Source organism: Dipodomys spectabilis, unplaced genomic scaffold (assembly GCF_019054845.1).
Source record: "Dipodomys spectabilis isolate Male_0828 unplaced genomic scaffold, ASM1905484v1 ptg000136l, whole genome shotgun sequence".
In the NCBI taxonomy this organism is placed as follows: domain Eukaryota; kingdom Metazoa; phylum Chordata; class Mammalia; order Rodentia; family Heteromyidae; genus Dipodomys; species Dipodomys spectabilis.
The window spans coordinates 6,921,636-6,939,538 of NW_024870813.1; the positions used below are offsets into that span (position 1 = coordinate 6,921,636).

Consider the following 17,903-nt stretch of genomic DNA (forward strand, 5'->3'; position numbering starts at 1 on the left):
ACATACATTCCCTTGCTCCAACCCATCTCCTGCTGTATTTTGAATCACCCAATCTACCCTACACCTAAGCCACTCAGCTCAATCAGAGTCCCTCATGGCTTCCAATGTTTACCAGGCCAAGCCTAAATGCTTGTGTGAGAACAATTTACCTGACTGGTTACCTCCCCCCACCCATCAGAACCATCTTCTCCAAACTGCTCTTGGACCTCTCTTCTGTTGCCAGTCTTCCCTAACCCCTTCCCCCTAGCTAAGCAGGGCCTGGATGGGTAAGCCCTCCCTAGGGAACCATGCCACATCAGAAGCAAAGGCTCTACCTCTCCTGGGGCCTGCCTTAGGCCTGCAGGGAGTTCTGGGTAAGGGACAAGGAATCCCATGGATTCCACAGGAGAGGGGTCCATGCTGGAGGAAGGGTAGGGGGGCTCACAGCATGGTCTTTCAGGGTACAGTCCTTAGAGGTGCTGGTAATCCCCTCCTAGCTCCATGAAGGGTACAAAATCCCAGACACGGACCCCAGAAAGAACAGTCACACTTATCACTGGTGGCATTGTGGGGATTTTGTTGGGCCAAGGCCCACAAGGCAGGTGTCTGTAGATGGGCACATCTGTGCGTACTCTGCTGGGAAGGGGCAAGGCCACTGCTGCTCCCCTGGGGCAGGTTTCTGTGCTCAGTCTCCTCTTCATAATAATAAGGGCATGAGAACAATGCCTCATGCACCCCATGTTTTCCGCTACATGCCTCAAGACCCAGAAAGAACGAGACAGGGCATCATGGGAAATAAACACCGAGCCTGCTTCTCAGTATACCTCAGGACCTCAGCAGGGGGCTCCTCAGGCTGACATAAGGAAATCTAGCAGGGAGATCTTACAGGATATGGTTTTACAAAGCCAAGAAGAGACTCTGGACACTTGGCTCTCTTGCATGGCTACTAGGTGTGCAGGGATAGGCATGGGTTCCTTTAGCAACCTAATAAAACAAGTCCCAATTTGTCTGTTCTCCCCAGAACACTTGTTCCACAAGTTCCCACTGATCCTCCTGGCCAGTGTCTGCTACAGAGCGATTACTGTTCTCAAACGTGCCCGGCCAGGCTCAGGAAGTAAACCCCACTGGCAGCTGGTGGCTGCACAGCCATGCCTAGACACTGCAGGCTCTCAAACAAGCGTCATTCCAACTGCTCTGTGGTGGTGGGCCTTGTGGGTGGAAACAGGCTCCACCCCACACTCTGAGAAGCAAAGTTAAATGCAAGTTCTCAAAGTGAGCATCCTCAACACCTGGCTGGCACATTCACTGTCCCAGAGTAAAGGCTCACACCTGGAGTGCACGCAGGAGGTCATCGTGTGCAAGCACGTGTGCATGTGCACATACACACACTCAGAGCCCTGTGAGGTGCTCTGTGTACACCAGGAAGTGACAAGTGCACCACGGGGGTGGGGGCTGTCAAGACACTCAGGCCTCCACAGGCACCTGGTACAGAAGCAGAAGTGGTCACCACATTGCAGGGCTGGTGACTCATCTCATGCTGAAGGCTCACATTCATGCAGTCCCCACTGCAGTAAGCCTGCTCATGTGCCACCCACTCGGGATGGTCCCATGCACAGATCAAGGTCAAGTCAGTCAGGCTCATGGCTGTGGTAGCTACCAGAGTGGAGGAACTACCTGGGGCTTGCCTAAGGGGCTGAGAGGTGTCCTTCTTTGATGAGCATCGTTTAGTCTACACAGGCAGCCTAGGTAGGGGTGCCTAGCATTTGGGGAATACCCACTGGGAACCACTCGTCTCCTTGGTACATTCTTGACTTCTGAGCAAAGAGAGAACCTATCCCTTGGGATCTGAGAGCCTCAACTCTCCTGGCGACTCTTCCCTGCATGGCCTTGATCTAATACCCTCAGATACAGGCCTGTCTAAGCAAAACTGCCTCCATCTACCTCCTCTGCTAGATCAGAAGCCATGCCTGCCAAGAGCCTCCTGACTTGAGGCAGCCGTGTCCCCACTGTGCCTCTTCTCAGTCTGGGAGCTCTATTACCAGATCCTGCCGTGTAGACTCTCCAAGGGCCTTGAGGCTCAAACAGGAAGCCCAAGCCCTTTGGCCTGAATTCTGCCAGCTCCTTGCACTCTGAGAGCCTCCTGCCTTGTTCTTCTTGCCCCAGAAGTTGCTGCTTTGAGGTCTCAGGCTCCCCAGGTCTGGCTCAATGTCTTTACAAACTGAGAGGATATGGGGAGGCCTTTGCTGAACACAAAAAACATGTCTAGGGAAAGGCCACTGCTCTAGGATGGAATGCTGGGAAAACACCGTGTGTCCATTCACAAAGCTAGACTGCCCAGTGCCTGTAATGTCTGTGTCTACCGGGCCTGGGGCCCCAGGAGAAGCAGTGATCCCAGCTCTCCAGGGAGAACAGAGAGCTAGCTTGCTCTTCTTGTACGGAGCGTCAGGGTGGTCATCTGCAAAGTGGGCGTGATCACAGACCACCCCTAAGAGACTGTAGTGAGAATTCCATCTGGGGAAGTGCTGGCTACTGGTATTACCTTGCTCTGACTCAGTTAATGGGGTCCAGCTGTCAGGAATGCTATGATGGAACTTTCCCTTAATAACGCACTCAATCTCCTATGTAGCAGGGTCTCTCAGGACAGCAGGGCCAGAAGAGGGAAAGGCTGCTGGTCACCTGACCACACTAAGCAGTGTCTCAAGGACCCAGGGGACTGGATCTCCCCTGGGTTTCTCAAGGAAGTCACTGCAGGGTATGTGTGTGTGTCGGGGTAGGGGGTGGGGTGGTAGTGTTCCTCTTAGTATAAAGGGGTCAGGGGAGATTCACAGGCAACAGAGAAAATTCAAACCACATCCTTCCCCTGAGAAGATATTTTACATAGGAAATCACCTGCTTTAGCCTCGGCCGGCTCAGCTGGTAAGGAACCAGGGACTGAAGATTATTTCTGAGGCTAACATTTTTTTTTTTTTTTTTTTTTTTTTTTTGGGTCTGGTCGTGGGGCCTGAACTCTGGGCCTGGGCGCTGTCCCTCAGCTCTTCAGCTCAAGGCTAGTGCTCTACCACTTGAGCCACAACGCCACTTCCAGCTTTTTTCTTTTTGCTTATGTGGTGCTGAGGAATCGAACCCAGGGCCTCAGGCATGCAAGGCAAGCGCTCTACCACTGAGCCATCTTCCCAGCCCCTGAGGCTAACATTTTTGAAATGAAAAGAGGGAAATTTTGCAGGATAAAGGTTACTTATAGGATCTAGCGTTAAGACTTGGAAGGGTCAGATGTTGGCTCGGCCACTGACAGAGCTTCTTCATCTCAACACGTCCCTAGGACTAAATGCAAATATTCAGGCCAAGTCCAGCTAGGTGCCTGCTAGACAGGTATTTGTTCTGTAGCACAGCCATAGTGTGGGCTCCCACAATTATGCAAAGGTGCTTTGAAACCTTCCTTTGAGAACTTACCCCTAATAAGAAGGGTTAGTACCAGTGATTCCTGCCTGTCAACTAAAGAGAATGTGCTTCCCAAGCTCCATGATTTTCCTGTTAGCCTGCCTTCCCTTTTCTAGCTGGTGAACTCCTACCCATACTCTAAGCCCAGCCTGTACATTCCCTTTGATGACTTTCTAAGCAGAACCAAGGGTATTTTTCTGTTTGCTGAACATATTTTGCATCTTTATTTTTTCTTGTACCAGTTTGGGGGCTTGAGCTCAGGGCCTAGGTGCTATCCTTTTTGCTCAAGTCTTAACACTCTATCACTTGAGCCATAGCCCTACTCTTTGCTTTTTGATGTTTAATTAGAAATAGGAATTTCACAGACTTTTCTGTGGGTTGATCTTCAGATATCAGTCTCCTGAGTAGCTAGGATTACAGGTGTGAACTGCTGGTACCTGGCCTGGCATCTGTTTTATAGAGCTCATCATGTTGTGATTGCCCTAGATGGTTTATATGTCTGTATGCCAGCACCATGGTCAGTGAAGTTGGTTTCCTGAATGCAAGAAAATAAGCTAGTTTTGGGATAAAGGTAGCGATTCCTAGCCCTGCCCCTACCCCCTCACCTCCGGAGTCAGTGTCTACACAAGGCATCCCCAGAAGGCAGTGAGGGGGAGGGAGAGCTGGGCTATTTCTCGCCTGGCACTTGTAGCAGCTGCTTTATTTGGGAGAAGCAAGCAGTTCCCAGTATGGGCACTGTCAGATCCTAATTAATTTCCCCAATCCAGCTCGATGGGTGGGGCCGTGGGCCTGGCTGTGGAGCAGCAGCTAATGAAAGGTGAAGCCAGTAAGAAGCTGATGCTCCTGGTCTCTTTTAATTTCAGGGAGCCGTTAACAGCATTCTCCATCATCACAATTGCCAAGGCCGGCTTCCTCTCCTCTGTGGAACCTAGAAGGGACATGCGCACTCCCCGCACAGGAGAGGGTGTGAACATTTTCCATGGGGAAAGCAGAAAGAAAAAAAGCTCCTTACGTCTTAGCAATCTGGAGCAGATGGATGGAGTGAGATGTGTGGCTCTTTCCGTTTTCCTTTCTCTCTCCCTCTCTCTCCTCCTCCCTCCCTCCCTCCCTCCCTCTCTCTCTTTCTCTCTCTCTCCCTTAACATTTCTTGGGCAACAAGGGTCTACTACAAACTGAGCTTTGGCACACTGCCACAGAAAAAGAGCTAAAAATGACAGCTGCGAAGATGGGGGAGACAAAGGAAGAGAAGATGGCAGCTGGTTGTGATTGACCTTCACCGTTGGCTGACCACAAATGGACACATACTAGCTGGTACCCAGCTGAAAGTTGGGGGAGTAGCCTGGGTCGTATGTGTGGGTCGTATGTGTGTGTGTGTGTGTGGCCTGGGTCGTGCGTGCGTGTGCGTGTGTGTGTGTGTGTGTGTGTATCAGGGTAAACAGAGAGTCCATGGGCTCCTGGTGTGCCAGTCATGGCAACATGCATTCTACTCCTGCCTTTACTATTATTCCCTCTGTGGATGAGGAAACAGGCCCAGAGAGATTGAGTCACTGCTCATTTTGCCCAGCTAAAAGACAACAACCTGGTACCAGGGCCCATGTCCCCATCTGAGCTGGCAAACCTCACACCTGGAAGAGGAAGGTGGCCCCTGCTCTTGAGTCTTTGTAATCAAATTAACAGCACAAACAAGATTTATTAGGCTCCTAATTACCTTTGCAACACTAATTTGCATACAGACAACGTGCTAATCACAAATGACTGTTTTAACCACTCATTAAAAGCTTCATAGAGCCAAGCCCTAGTGGTTCACGCCTGTAATCTTAGCTTGAATCTTTATCTTAGTTTGAAGCCAGCTAGGACAAAAAGTCCATGAGACTCTTATCTCCAATTAACCAGCAAAAATCCAGAAGTAGGTGTGGTTCAAGTGTTAGAGCATCAGCCTTGAGTGGGAAATCCAAGTGAGAATACAAGGCCCTGAGGTTAAGCCCCAGTTCTGGCACTAAATACATACATAAGCACATAAGAATACATGGTAAATAGATAGACAGGCAGGCAGGCAGGGAGGTGACAAGTCCAGCAGAGGGCAAAAGAAGCTGACATGAAGCCCACATCACTTTGTGGAAGTTGAACTCCTGACCTGATCCATGCTTGAACTTTCCTAGGGCATTGCTTGGCTTCCCTTTTCTTGATGGCCTTCTAGACCCTTTTATACTTTTTCTCTAGCCACAAAAAATGGATTTGCTATGGCCGGTGAGACAAATAACATGAAGGCTCCAAAGACTTTTATATCATAGCTTACCTTAACAATATTCCAGAAGCCTGGTCCTTTCCCGACATATCACTCACAGTTTAGAGTAATACCTTGCCCTCTGGGAGACTCAGCATAGACCTGAACGGAGGAACTCAGGCCTTGATTCCTAGCCCATGGCCTGCAGTGGACACTGCAGGGACACTACTGTAGTCACCAGGGGCCCTCTGCACCTCTGGGTGGGGCTTCAAGCTCTTGGGTTCCTGCCCTGATTTTCCCCAGAGCCTCCAGAGGAGAACCCCCCCACCTCCAGCTCAGAGTGGCACATCCTGAGCCCAGTGAATCTCGGCCCTCCCTGGCCCGGTATTCTTCATGTGGCTGGGGACGATGGAGTTAAACAGGCCCTTAACTGTGAAAGCTTTTCATCTTCTTCCCTTCGAGTGTGGGGAACTACACAACCCTATGGGGTTCCCCTGGAAGTGAGGGTGTTTCCCCATGGGGTGGTTCTAAGGAGAGCTGTTCAACTTTTGGTCACCACTCAGAGTACGTCCTCAGAACAGCGCTCAGTTTGGATTAGAGATGGGCACTGGTTCTTATTCACCTGATGACACATCTTCCTCTGGTCCCACTTAGCCCGCTATAATGTGGGAATGAGGGGGCTGTGTGGCCTCTTCCAGGAAGCCCCTCCAAACCAGGCTAACAGCCAGATACCTCCACACTGACCTTGAACGACCAAGCACAAGGAGCAATGGCAGAGCTGTGCCCAGTATCTTGCTCTACCTTGATGGCTGTGTGCTCTTGGTTAAGTTACTTTCCTATCCTGCATCTATTTTCTTTCTAGTTCTGTCATGTGGAGAGGTGGGTAATCCCCAGAAGGCCTGTCATTTTGTAGTGCTCCAGAAAGGGGTCCTCATTGTGTGTGTGCGTGTGTGGTGCTCACTGTAAGTAAAGGCCTGGCAAGTCCTGCAGCCCACACAACTCACCTTTCTCTGACAAACCACTGGAGGCCACAGAACGAATGCCAGATCGATCTTCAAGCTCCCAGACAACTTGCTTTGCATTCCTTATCAAGAGCTGAACTTGTGGTTGGGGGGGGGGGGGGGGGGAGGGAAGGGTGGCTCTGTGCACCCATCTCTTCTAGGTAATGCCATCTTGAAGTTATAGAGCAACTGTAGCCATTCCCAGCTCAAGCCTTTCCTAGTCAAGACCCCTCATCTTTGGGTAGGCTTCTGGCTGTCAGCCTTGCCAACTTCTCTCCTCTGGAATCCAGGCCCAGGCTGCCTTTAAACCTGCCTTCATCTGCTAGTTCCCAATTTTGCCCAGTGAGTCTTACTTCTCCACTGGTCAGTTTCTGTTTTTAGAGTGGAAATACTTTTCACCTCTGTCCAGCTCCAGGATGGAATTATCTCATTCTTGATGAGTTCCACTCAATGAAGACCCAGTAAAGGGGTGGCCATGGTCCAGATTTGTGACCCTCTGTGGCCCAAATGATCACGTCCAAGGTGATCATCAACCTGAGTAAAATGACTCCAAGGAGAGAAGGTTAAGCAGGACACAACGTGGGATAATGACAGGATGATTCTGGAGAGAAGATGGCTGGGCCAGAATGATTAACACGAAGTATCACCAAGAGCACTGCCACCATGTTGATTAGGTGACATCATCTACTGCCTGTGCTTAGCGCTAGGCACCATGGGAAGTGGCTTGTAGCTATTAGCCTGCCGGAGGTGAAGGGAAGGCAGGAGGTGGTGTTTGCTTCTCCAGAGCCTTTGTTCTCAGCCTAGGGGTGATACCACCCAACTCTCCTACATATGTGAGGGCGTTTTTGCTGTTGCAATGCTTAGGAAAGGAGCTAGAAGAATCAGATAGGCAGGGACTTCCCCCCAACTGCCCCCAATACTAAACACTCCACCAAACCCTGCACTATCCATTGGCCATACCCCAATCCACAAGAAAACACTGGCATAGGAGGGAGGCAGCTGTGGCTATTAGTGGCCAAGCAGGGTCTGGCAAGGCAGTGCTCTGGGCTGGGGTGGGCCTGGCGGGGGACGCTAGCCCTAATGAGTGAACCAAAGTCTTCTTTATTTCAGAGTCAACAAGCCTCTAATTCAATTTATAAGTGTGGATGATGGAGCTCCAAGTCCTGTATACAGCATGCTCTGGGCCACGGGTTCCTCGATTGGAAGGATAATGAGAGCCGATCAGACTGCTATGTTCTTCCTGTTCATTAGCAGGATGCGCCCAGGGAGAACAGACAGTATGACAGGCCCCGTGGTTCCAGGGTCAGCCTGCAGAGTGCTGCAGAGAGCAGCTAGGCTCAGCAAGGTGCCCTCCAGATAATTAACTGGGGGAAATCACCAATCCTGGCCCCGTGCTCAGCTGCAGCTGGCGCAGAGCAGACCAGAGGCCTCGAATAAGACTGTTCCTACCCAGAACTCTGGTCTTCTGGCAGACTTGGCCCAGACTCATATGGCTTTAGTGTGATGGTTCTGGATTGGGTCTGTTCCTCCACTAGGGTGAAACCCCTAACCCTGGGGCCCTTCTGACATCCTGCCTGCTCTTGGTTTTTTCTGGTTTTGCCTAAGACTGCTCAGGAAAGAGTTCAGAAAGGTCCGGATTCAGGGTTCCTAATATTCCATCTGACATACCTTGAAGGAGAGACAGTCCCCTAGGGAAGGACACAGCAGATGAGTAGGAAAAAATCCAGTGCTCTCTTCCTATTTTTGCTCTATTCTTTCCCTTCCCTTTTCCCTCTCTTCCTTTCCTTTCTATTTATTTTTTCTATCTTGAATTCCTGCGTAGCTGGGATTATAAGCATGCATCGCTACATCTAGCTCAAAATAACATTCGTTCGCTATGAAGTTTTTTTTAAAAAAAAAAAAAAGAAGGGAAAGAAAAACAAGCACATCTGGGATGATATTCTCCCAGCGGTTTGGAGGTCCTACCCCAGTTCTTGCATTCCGGGGGAGGGTGGGGGAGAGGGTGCCAAGGAGACCTGTGCATCCGCCCAGGGAGGCACCTGCCCACTCACCTGTGTGACAGAGTGGGTTTCATGGAGCTCATGGAGTTGAGGGGGGGCTGCATGGGGAGTTTCCCAGGGGGGTCGCTCTGGCGGCTCTTCTGATGTCGGAGCAGCAGCAGGCGGCCAAGCTCCTCACACCAGGAGGACAGCAGGGCTGCAAGGAAGGACAGCATGGTCAGTGGGCACCCTGGTTATCATGTCCCATCACCCAGCCTCCATTGTACCCTTCTTCCCACACTGGGTGTTGGTGATCCTAGCTTGGCTCCCAGGAGACAGTGAGCTGTGTTCTCATCCTTAAAAGGGGACTAACACACCCCCACGGAGAACCCTAAAACATCCACTGCTAAAGAGTCAATCAGAGGGGCCCAAGTTTAAGGACCACCACTCTGAGAAGCACTGTGGAGTCCAGACAAAGAAGATGAGGGCAGAGACGGAGCCAAGGGGAGATGGGAGGGGACAGGGGCGTGACACACTTCATGTCGGGGGCAGTGGGGCACTACCTTCCTTCCTCAGGCAGGGACTCAAATTTGGTATTTGATGCATGCTTTTGCTTACTGGTTGGTACTCTACCACCCGAGCCACACCCCTCACCCCCTTTTGGACTTTTAAAGAGTCCCTCCCCCAACCTGCACTTTGAACAGCTCCACATGGCTTCTCCCCGTGGGTGCATGAAAGCAGTAGAAACATCCAAGAGGGTCTTCAGGGACCTCCCAGAGACTCCCACCCAAAACTTGCCCCATACAGAACACATGTGCCACCTGCCTTCCCACCAAACTCATTGCTGGTCCCTGCACAGCTGGGCATTAATGCCTGTTGAAAGGACAGGAGGAGTTCCAGAGTGGAGGGGGGCAGGGGTAGAAGGTTATGCTAGAGACTGCCAAGGGCACCACATGAGGGAATGGGAAAAAAAAAAAAAGCTAGACTGATGTCCAGGCTGAGTGAGCTTTGAATAAACTGGTACTGGGGAAGGCATGGAGAAGAGTGATTTTCTTTCATCCCTCACTGCCCCAATGTGGCCACCAGAGGCCAAGAGCATTGTCTAGGTCAGCAAGTCTCAAAGCCTAGGCTCTAGCGTCACAGCTGTGTGACTCTCAGAGCTCATAGACTCTGGGTCTCAGTGTGTTTGGAGGTAAAGAGGGGAAATGCCCCCTGCCCTGCCCTCCTGGCTTTGGGAAGGGGCAGATGGGAGAACTGAGATATCCATCCTGGGAACCACACTTCAGCTCATGAGAATCCCTGGGCCACACTGATTGGAGAGCTGACTTGTCTATTAGCTATTGGACTGGAAACAAGCCCACTCCTTCACTCTGCACACTAACTTGCTCCTGCATTGTACGTGTGCATGTGATCCTACTGGGACTGGAACTCAGGATCTGGAAGCTGTCCTGTAGCTTTTTTTGCTCAAGACTGGCACTCTGCCACTTGAGCCACAGCTCTGCTTCTGGCTTGTTGATAGTTAATTGAAGATAAAGAGTCTCATGGAATTTACTGCCTGGGTTGATCCTCAGATCTCAGCCTCCTGAGTAGCTAGGATTACAGGCATAAGCCATGGGTGCTCAGTGGAGATGAGCACATAGGGAGGAGAGGTTCTTCCCTTCAGCCCCCACATGCTCAGAAACTGGCAAGGCTCTTCCAGCAGTGCCCAGCACACATCTGCTGTGGCTGGAGGGAAAGCTGCCTATTCAATGAGGCTGGAACAAACAGAAGTGTTTCCAGATTGCTCCATTCTTCTCCAGGCCCCTAGTTACGTTCCTTGTGCAGGGGCACGGGGCATCTGGGAACTCATTTGCATGCCAAGCACGAGGCAGCCTGATCACAGCACCAGGACGTTCACCGCCAGCCAGCACAAAGGACTGCAGATGGTGCTGCCCACCCCGCCTTCCTAGCCTTGCTCTCCCTAGGGGAAAGCCATGCACATCATGCACTAAGGGATTGGGGCTTTCCTCCACTGTCACAGGCCACCTGCTTGACCAAGGGTGTCCCTTTTCTTCCTATCGCTAGCAGAGTAGCTCCTGGAAAGGGAATAAAGGCCAGGCAGGCAAGCTTTTGTGCAGAGCCTGGCCATGGGGGCCTGGAATGCTACAAGCAGGCATGGTGCGTGTTAGGCAGCCACAACTTCACACACCTGGAAGACTACATTCCTGCAACAGAGGCAGTGAGGGAGGCCATACCTCCCCCCAACCCCCCACAGCAGAGAGGCTCACTACAGCAGAGGACAAATGTCAGTTCCCCTCCCCATGTCAGTTCCCTCCCCTCCCTGTAGCTGGATGGTGACTGTGTCAGAGCATGCTCTCACCATGGCCCAGACCAACAGGAACAGTTTGGAGGCAAATGCTGGTGACTGACAACACACAGGAATTGGAAGCCAAAAAAGAGAATCTGGGCACCACCCTCAGACGCCTACCAGGTCAAGACAGAGGCAGGAGGGGATTGCACAAGGGCTGGGGTGGGGGTGGGGGGGGTCAGGAGTGTCTGATCAGGGGTCATGCACATTTCTGATGTGGAAAGGCCTGTTTGTGCTGCTGGGGCAGGTCCTGCTTGCTTGCCTCCTTGGCCTGCCTTTGTCTTATGCACTTACAGGGTGGGATATACAGTCCTGGGATGGGTGGCTGGGGTGGAAAAAGCCTGCTGTGGCTTATGCAGTGTGTCCAGCTGTAGAGAGGATGGTGCCAGTCCTGGCTTGGGCCTTTCTTTGAAACAGGTAGAGCCAACAATGTCCCTTCTATCCCCTAGATGGCCAACATGCTGGCCCTCATCTTGTCCTGAGAGGCCCCCTTTATGCACTCAAATAGCAGGGGGTATCCATGACCCCTCCTCATTTTTTAAAATTTTCTTGTGTTTGTATATGTGTGTGCTGATACTGGGGCCTGGACTTAAGGCCTCGGCTTTTTTGCTCAAGGCTGATGTTCTACTGTTTGAGGCACATCTCTACTTTTAGCTTTTTAAGGCTCATTGGTGATGAAGAATCTCATAGATTTGTCTGGCTTCAAACTAGCATCCCCAGATCTCAGCCTCCTAAGTAGCTGGAGTTACAGGTGTAAGCCACCAGTGCTCGACCTCCTTTTCTCTTCTTACAAAGTGCAACTTTGCTCGGCCCCTGGGCAGCCCCAGCAGTGTGTGATTGCCTCTTTGGTGGACAGAGATGTTTGGCTTCCTGCCTGGTGCTATATATACCACCCATGCAGCTGGCCACAGATCCAGTAGGACCCAAAGCTGTACCTCTAGGAGCTGAGTGTTTCTAAAAGAAGTCATTCTAAAGCTGCAGAAAGTCAAAAGGACAGACACTTTGGGTCTATCATGTCCTTTCTGGACCCCTCCCAATTAGGGGCATGGAACGGGGGGGGGGGGGGATGTCCTCTGTTTGTGGGGAACTGAGAAGCAGAGATCAGTCTCAACCAGGGGTAGAGGCACGAAAGGGGCTGAAGGAGCTGGGGCCAGGCACTCTTGGAGCCAGTGGCATGTCTGTGGCAACAGCTACTGCCTCCTTTGTCCAGGCAGGACCTGTAACAGATCCTGGTCTTCCCAGGAAGGTGAGGCTGCAAGTTCGTATACTGCCTGGATGGGGGGTGGCCCTGAGAGGTCCTCTCCACCTCCCTCCCCCCCACTCCCAGGGCAGGCCTTGTGTAACACATAGAAGAGGTGTGGGGCTGCAGGAATCTGGTCTCTCAGGCTTTTCTCCAAGGCCCATGCCTGGTCCTTCACGAACGTCACCATGTCCACAGCTGGAACGCAGGGCAGCAGCAGGGGTACAACCTTGGACCCCATCCTTCAGCTCTGAGCCTCAACCCAGACTTCCAAGTGCTCTCCAAACTTCTCAGCACAGTGTGCAGTGGTGCGGGATACACAAATACAGACAACCCAATACTTCTGAAATGATTCATTGGGATCCCCACCCCTTCTCGCCGGTATCTCAGTCACCAGGCTCCAGACTCCCAATCCACTCCCACCTTAGGTGCCAACATGTCTGACAGCTCTCCCAGGAGCTCCTGCAATGAACTAGGCTTGGGCCTGCTCCTCTCTTCTAGTCCAAGCCACTCAGGACAATATGCCAAGCCTGCAAAGCTGGGAGGTGCCCTCCACTGTCACCCTCCTGTCACGGGGCAGATGTAAGGATGCACTGAGTCATCACCATGAGGCACAGCAGTCCCCAGGTTCACTATCAGTGTTGCCCGCCAGCTACTAGAGTAGATGGCAATTAGCATCTGTGCCCTTGGTAGAGTGACCACGAGAAGGGCTGTAGGGCCTTGGTTGTCCATTTCTGATCCCAGAACAGAGACAAATGTCCTAGATTGGCATGGGCTTTAGAGATCCATAGGGTGACACGCAGGTGGGTTATCTAGGTTTATCTAGTTATCTTTATTTAGTTATCTCCCTAGATAACTAGTTACCTTGCTTAGGCTGGAAGCAAAAGGCAGATTCCCCCATCCAAAGGAAGCTGTCTCTCCAAGCAGCGCAAAGGTATTTGTGGCCCTGAAAGGACGGTGTTTCTGCTTCCCCAGGGTCCCCATGGACCAGGCCAAGTGCCTCTGCACTAGTTGTACCAGGCAGGTTATGAATCAGGCATTGCTCACACATGCTGGCTGCCTGCAGTTGCTCAACTGCAGTGGGAATGGGAATGAAAGACAGAAGGGTCTGAGGATGGGGGACCCAGTAAAATAGATCTGAGAGGGCACAGGGGGAAGAGCAAGGTCCCTTCCATCTCACCAATATCTTTTCAGCAATGCACCTTGCACTCAAGTGCTGCCCCAATATCCTTTAGACAGAGGGAAAATAAAAGGGAAACTAGAGGTAAGGGTGAGATAGACCTTGAGATCCCCAGGTGTGCCCGCAATGGGTTTTGCCAAGCAGAGACTGGGCCAAGAATCTAAGAGGACAAACAAGCTTCCCTGGGCACATAGGACAGGTTGGTCCTTTTCACACTGAGCTCAAGTTTGCAAAGGAACAAGAAATCAGAGGCAGCCACAATGACCACAGAGCAAGAGAAGTTCCCTGGGGAGGTTTGAACAAGGAGCTCTGGGGGTGCTCATTCTGGTTAAGATCTGGGAAGGAGAATGACAGGAGCTTTATCCAATGTGGTGCAGATGGCAGACCACACACAGAATGAGACAAAGGGATACTGAGGTCCATAGCAACTCATGGATAGAAGGCTAACAAGGATCTGAGGCTTGCATTCATGAAAGTGAGCATATTGAGTGGGGGAGGAAAAGAGGGTGGGTTTGAGACCCTAGAATGGAAAGGACCCCAAAATGCTGAGGAAGAGGGGTCTTCAGGGCAGAGGGCAGCCACTTGTCCTTCAAACCATACCATGGGAAGTTGAGAGGGTAGGAAGAGCCCCCGGAAGGATACAAGTGGAGTTCACTACCAATAAAGCAAACACTAATGATGTATTTCAGGTGCACAGGAGACTACCTCTGACAGCCAGATGGGCGGTTCCCTTTCCTGATGGAAAGGTCTGGCACAGAACCAGGACCTTGCACACCGTACCAGGCAAAGAAGAGTGGGATCCCCATGCTGAGCCCCTCCCTTCCTCTCCTCTTACCCCAAGATACATTCCAAATTCTTTTTCCCACATGCACAAGGGGGCTGGGAGCACTTGCAGCCACCTTCTGATGATGGACCCCTGCCTTGTGCCACCCACCCATTACTCCATGCCACTGTCCCTGCAGCCTAGCTCACCTGCATCTTCCTTCTGGCATCCAAGCATCCTGTGCCAGTCTGGACACTTGTAATCACAACAGCATCCCACCATTTTTTTCTTTCCAAACTCATCTTCTGCCACCCTACCTGGTCACATGGCAGCCAGAAGGGTTTTTTCCCCCCTAAGTGCACTCTGGTTACCTGTGGTGGACAGGAGATGCTAATGGACAGGAGGCATGATCTAGGCTAGCTAGGGTGTGTTCTAGGGGGGTATGGTGGGATTGGGAGAGTAGCCTTTCCACCACCCCAGCACCCAGCAGCTCAAGGTTTAGTACATGCTATGCAATCAACACATGACTAACTTGTCACCATGAGTCATAGACAGAAAGAACCCAGTTACTCAGAGAGGATACTGAGCACACATCCGAAACCTGGACTGCAGGGATGTCTTCTTTAAGAGCAAGATATCTGAATGGAATCTTACTAGAATGTCCAGAGACTAGCACTGTCACCACATAAAGCCCGCCACAATATCAAGTGACCCATTTCATGGCACACACAGCCACAGTGGTAGTAGAATAAAGGTAAGCAGTTCAGCTAGGACTCTACCATCACCCTGTGTCTCCTTACCAAGGGGGCTGGTGTTGGAGCTTATGTTAGGAATTTTTTGGTGTCCATTTGCATTTCCCTCTGGAACCCAGAATATGGCCTTCCTGTCCCTCTTCTGGGACTAGGTTTTATACTTTCCTGCTCTCTGACCTCCCATTTCCCCATTGTTGGCGCTTAAGGGGGTTAAGGCAGTGAGTCTCCTGCTTGTGCACAGGAAAGGAGGGGCTCACGTCTCTAATCCTAGCTACTCAAAAGGCTGAGATCTGAAGACTGAGGTTCGAAGTTGGCCCATGAAGACAAATCCAAAACCATAAGACTCTTACATCTAACTACCACAGAGCTAGAAGTAGAGCTGTGGCTCAAGTGGTAGGACACTAGCCTTGAGTACAAAAGCTCAGGGACAGTGCCCAGGATCTGTGTTCAAGCCCCAGGATTATCGGGCGCGCGCGCGCGCGCGCACACACACACACACACACACACACACACACAAAGTGTGAGGTCCTGAGTTCAAGCCAAAAAGGAGTATATGATTGGGTGAGAGGGCTCTGGGGGAGAGGACACCCATGGACTTTGAGATGACATATCCTGGACTTATCTCTTCATCTTATCTGTGAAATAGGACAGTGAGCAGAACCCTTCCTGTGCACAAGGTCTGTGTGAGATGCCTTGAGACAAAAGATAGGCCTGAGCTTTGTACGCACACGAGGTGGCAGGTTTGAAGCTAAAGACCCCTCCGAGAACATGGGAAGCAGGAAAATGCTGACCGCATTCTGTCTCCAGAAGGAGGTAGTGTGGGCTACAAGCAGGCTGGAGCCAGGCTGCCTGGGTCAAAACTTGGCTTGCCAACGTACCAGCTCTGTGACCCTGGCTATGGTTCCTTAAGTTCTCTGAGCTTCAGTTTTCCTTCTGTCTGGACAGCCAACATCACTTTCCTCATAAGAGTATTAAACAGGCTGGGTGCTGGTGGCTCATGCCTATAAGTCAAGCTTCTCAGGAGGCTGAGATCTGAGGATTATGGTTCAAAGCCAACCTGGGCAGAAAAGTCTGTGAGGCGTTTATTTCCAATAAACCACCAGAAAATCGAAAGTGGAGCTGTGGCTCAAAAGGGTAGAGTATTAGACTTGAGTGAAAAGAGCTCAAGGACAGTGCCTAGGCCCTGAGTTCAAATCCTGACCAAAAAAAAAAAAAAAAAGAACATTAAACAGGCTCACACAGATGAAATGCTGGGCCAATACTGCAATACTCACATGCCCCAGAAATAGAAAACAGACCCCTGTCCCCAGTCTCTGTCATTTCCTGTCTCTTTGACTCCATGAGGATCCCACAGATACTGACATCTTCCTTCATGCCGACTGTTCCCTGGGGCAGGCAGTGCTTTCCCCACTCCAAGTACCCAACTGTGTCCATATCTTCTGTTACCTAAACCCCAGGTACCATATACTCACCCTAACATCTTCCCACTCTAGATTCCACTGTACAGGGAGATGGGCAGTGGGCACAGGTGAGGCCCCTCCTCTGAGGTTCCCTTCCCCCATACATCCTGCTCGGCACCCTGCGGCCCCTCACTGCTAGGCAGCCCTGCCCCCTCCTGATCTGGCTCATGGCATTGTGTCCTCCCAGGAGGAAACAACACAGGAAGTGCATGACAGAGGGAGGAGGACTGCAGGGCAGGGTTGCTGACTTGAGCCCTCTAGCCACTATGGGCTCTGAGGTCACCAAATGTCAGTGTCGTCTTGGTCCAGAGCTAGAGGGGTACAACTGTAGGATCAAGTGACCATGCAAGACCACAGACAATCTTTCATCTGTCCAGTCCTTCGGCACCCTCTACCTCACTCACACCTCACAAGTACCCTTTGAGGGGGTAACCTGAGGGTGAGCCTGCACATACTGGAGGAAGGGGAAGAGAAGTTGGCTCTGCCACTGGTACATGGAGTTTCCCTTCTGTGTCCCCAATCTGTGACATTGCATCAGAGAGCAGTCACCAGAAGATAGCTCAGTGCCACCCCAGCTTCTTTTCCCCCCTCTACTACCAACTTCCTGTGTAATTGGGGACAGCTTCCTTTTTCTCTGGGCTGCATATACGAGGTGGGCAACAGGTCCACTCTGTTCTTAGACAAGGAACTGGTCATAGGAAATGTCACATGGGCAGGGAGGTGTTGGTGGGGGAAGGGTGGTAGAGGGTAGGGCTGGTCTTTGGTGGCTCCTGACAGAACAGTCATGCTGATTCTCCAACCACCCTTAGCAGCTTGTGGTCCTGTTAACTGTTTCTGACTTTTCTAGATCATTCCCACATTCTGCTCCCCAGCAGATGTGGTAAGGTAAGAAGCTAGACCCATTGGTTGGTCTTGAAACCGCCATTCTCACCCCTGCAGGAGCTCAGGGGAACAGCTGCCTGGGACACGCTTGGCCACTCAGCCTTGTCTCTGGCCTTACCCGCTCCCTAGGTTGGGAAGGACCTGGCTTTTCTGATGCTATGGTCTAGCCTCAGACCAGCTCTACCCCGGGAACATTCTTGCTTGCTCTACCCGCACTCTCCCTGCGGGCTCCAGGCGTGTGAACGCATCCTGGGAATTGAACTCTGGAGGAACTCTGAGCCCACTGGGCTGATTTCCCAAACCGGTTTGGCCTTTCCTCACCCAGCAGAGCCTGTCTGTGAGCCTTAAGAAGAAAATCCTGGCTTGAAAAGTGCCTTGCCCACATCACACTTCCAACTGGGCATGCCTGAACAATTTGGGTTCAACTGCCAAGACACCCTGGGCATGGTTCCCATCAGAAAAAAGGAGGTCCCTTCCTTCTTGGGAATTCTACCTCAGCAGTGTCCCCCAAGTGCTGTGGCCCGAGGACAGGTCTGGACCGGGACTCAGGCCAACATGCTGTGCGTGGCTGGCAGAGAGCAGCTGGCAAGAAGCCAGGCCTGGGGAGCCACTGGTTCACCCTGTTGCTTCCACAGACCCCCACAAGCCCACTGTGGGG

At 51.6% G+C, this 17,903-nt stretch overlaps 1 protein-coding gene across 6 annotated transcripts in view; it reads right to left on the bottom strand.

The window, feature by feature from the left end:
• The window catches only part of Zmiz1 (zinc finger MIZ-type containing 1), a 229,527-nt gene that overhangs the window by 24,059 nt on the left and 187,565 nt on the right, over window positions 1-17,903 (bottom strand). For all 6 annotated transcript variants that reach the window (XM_042690115.1, XM_042690111.1, XM_042690110.1 and 3 more), the window contains one exon: window positions 8,694-8,838. In XM_042690115.1, coding sequence (XP_042546049.1) covers window positions 8,694-8,838 — 145 coding nt within the window. The remainder of the gene's footprint in view (window positions 1-8,693; window positions 8,839-17,903) is intronic.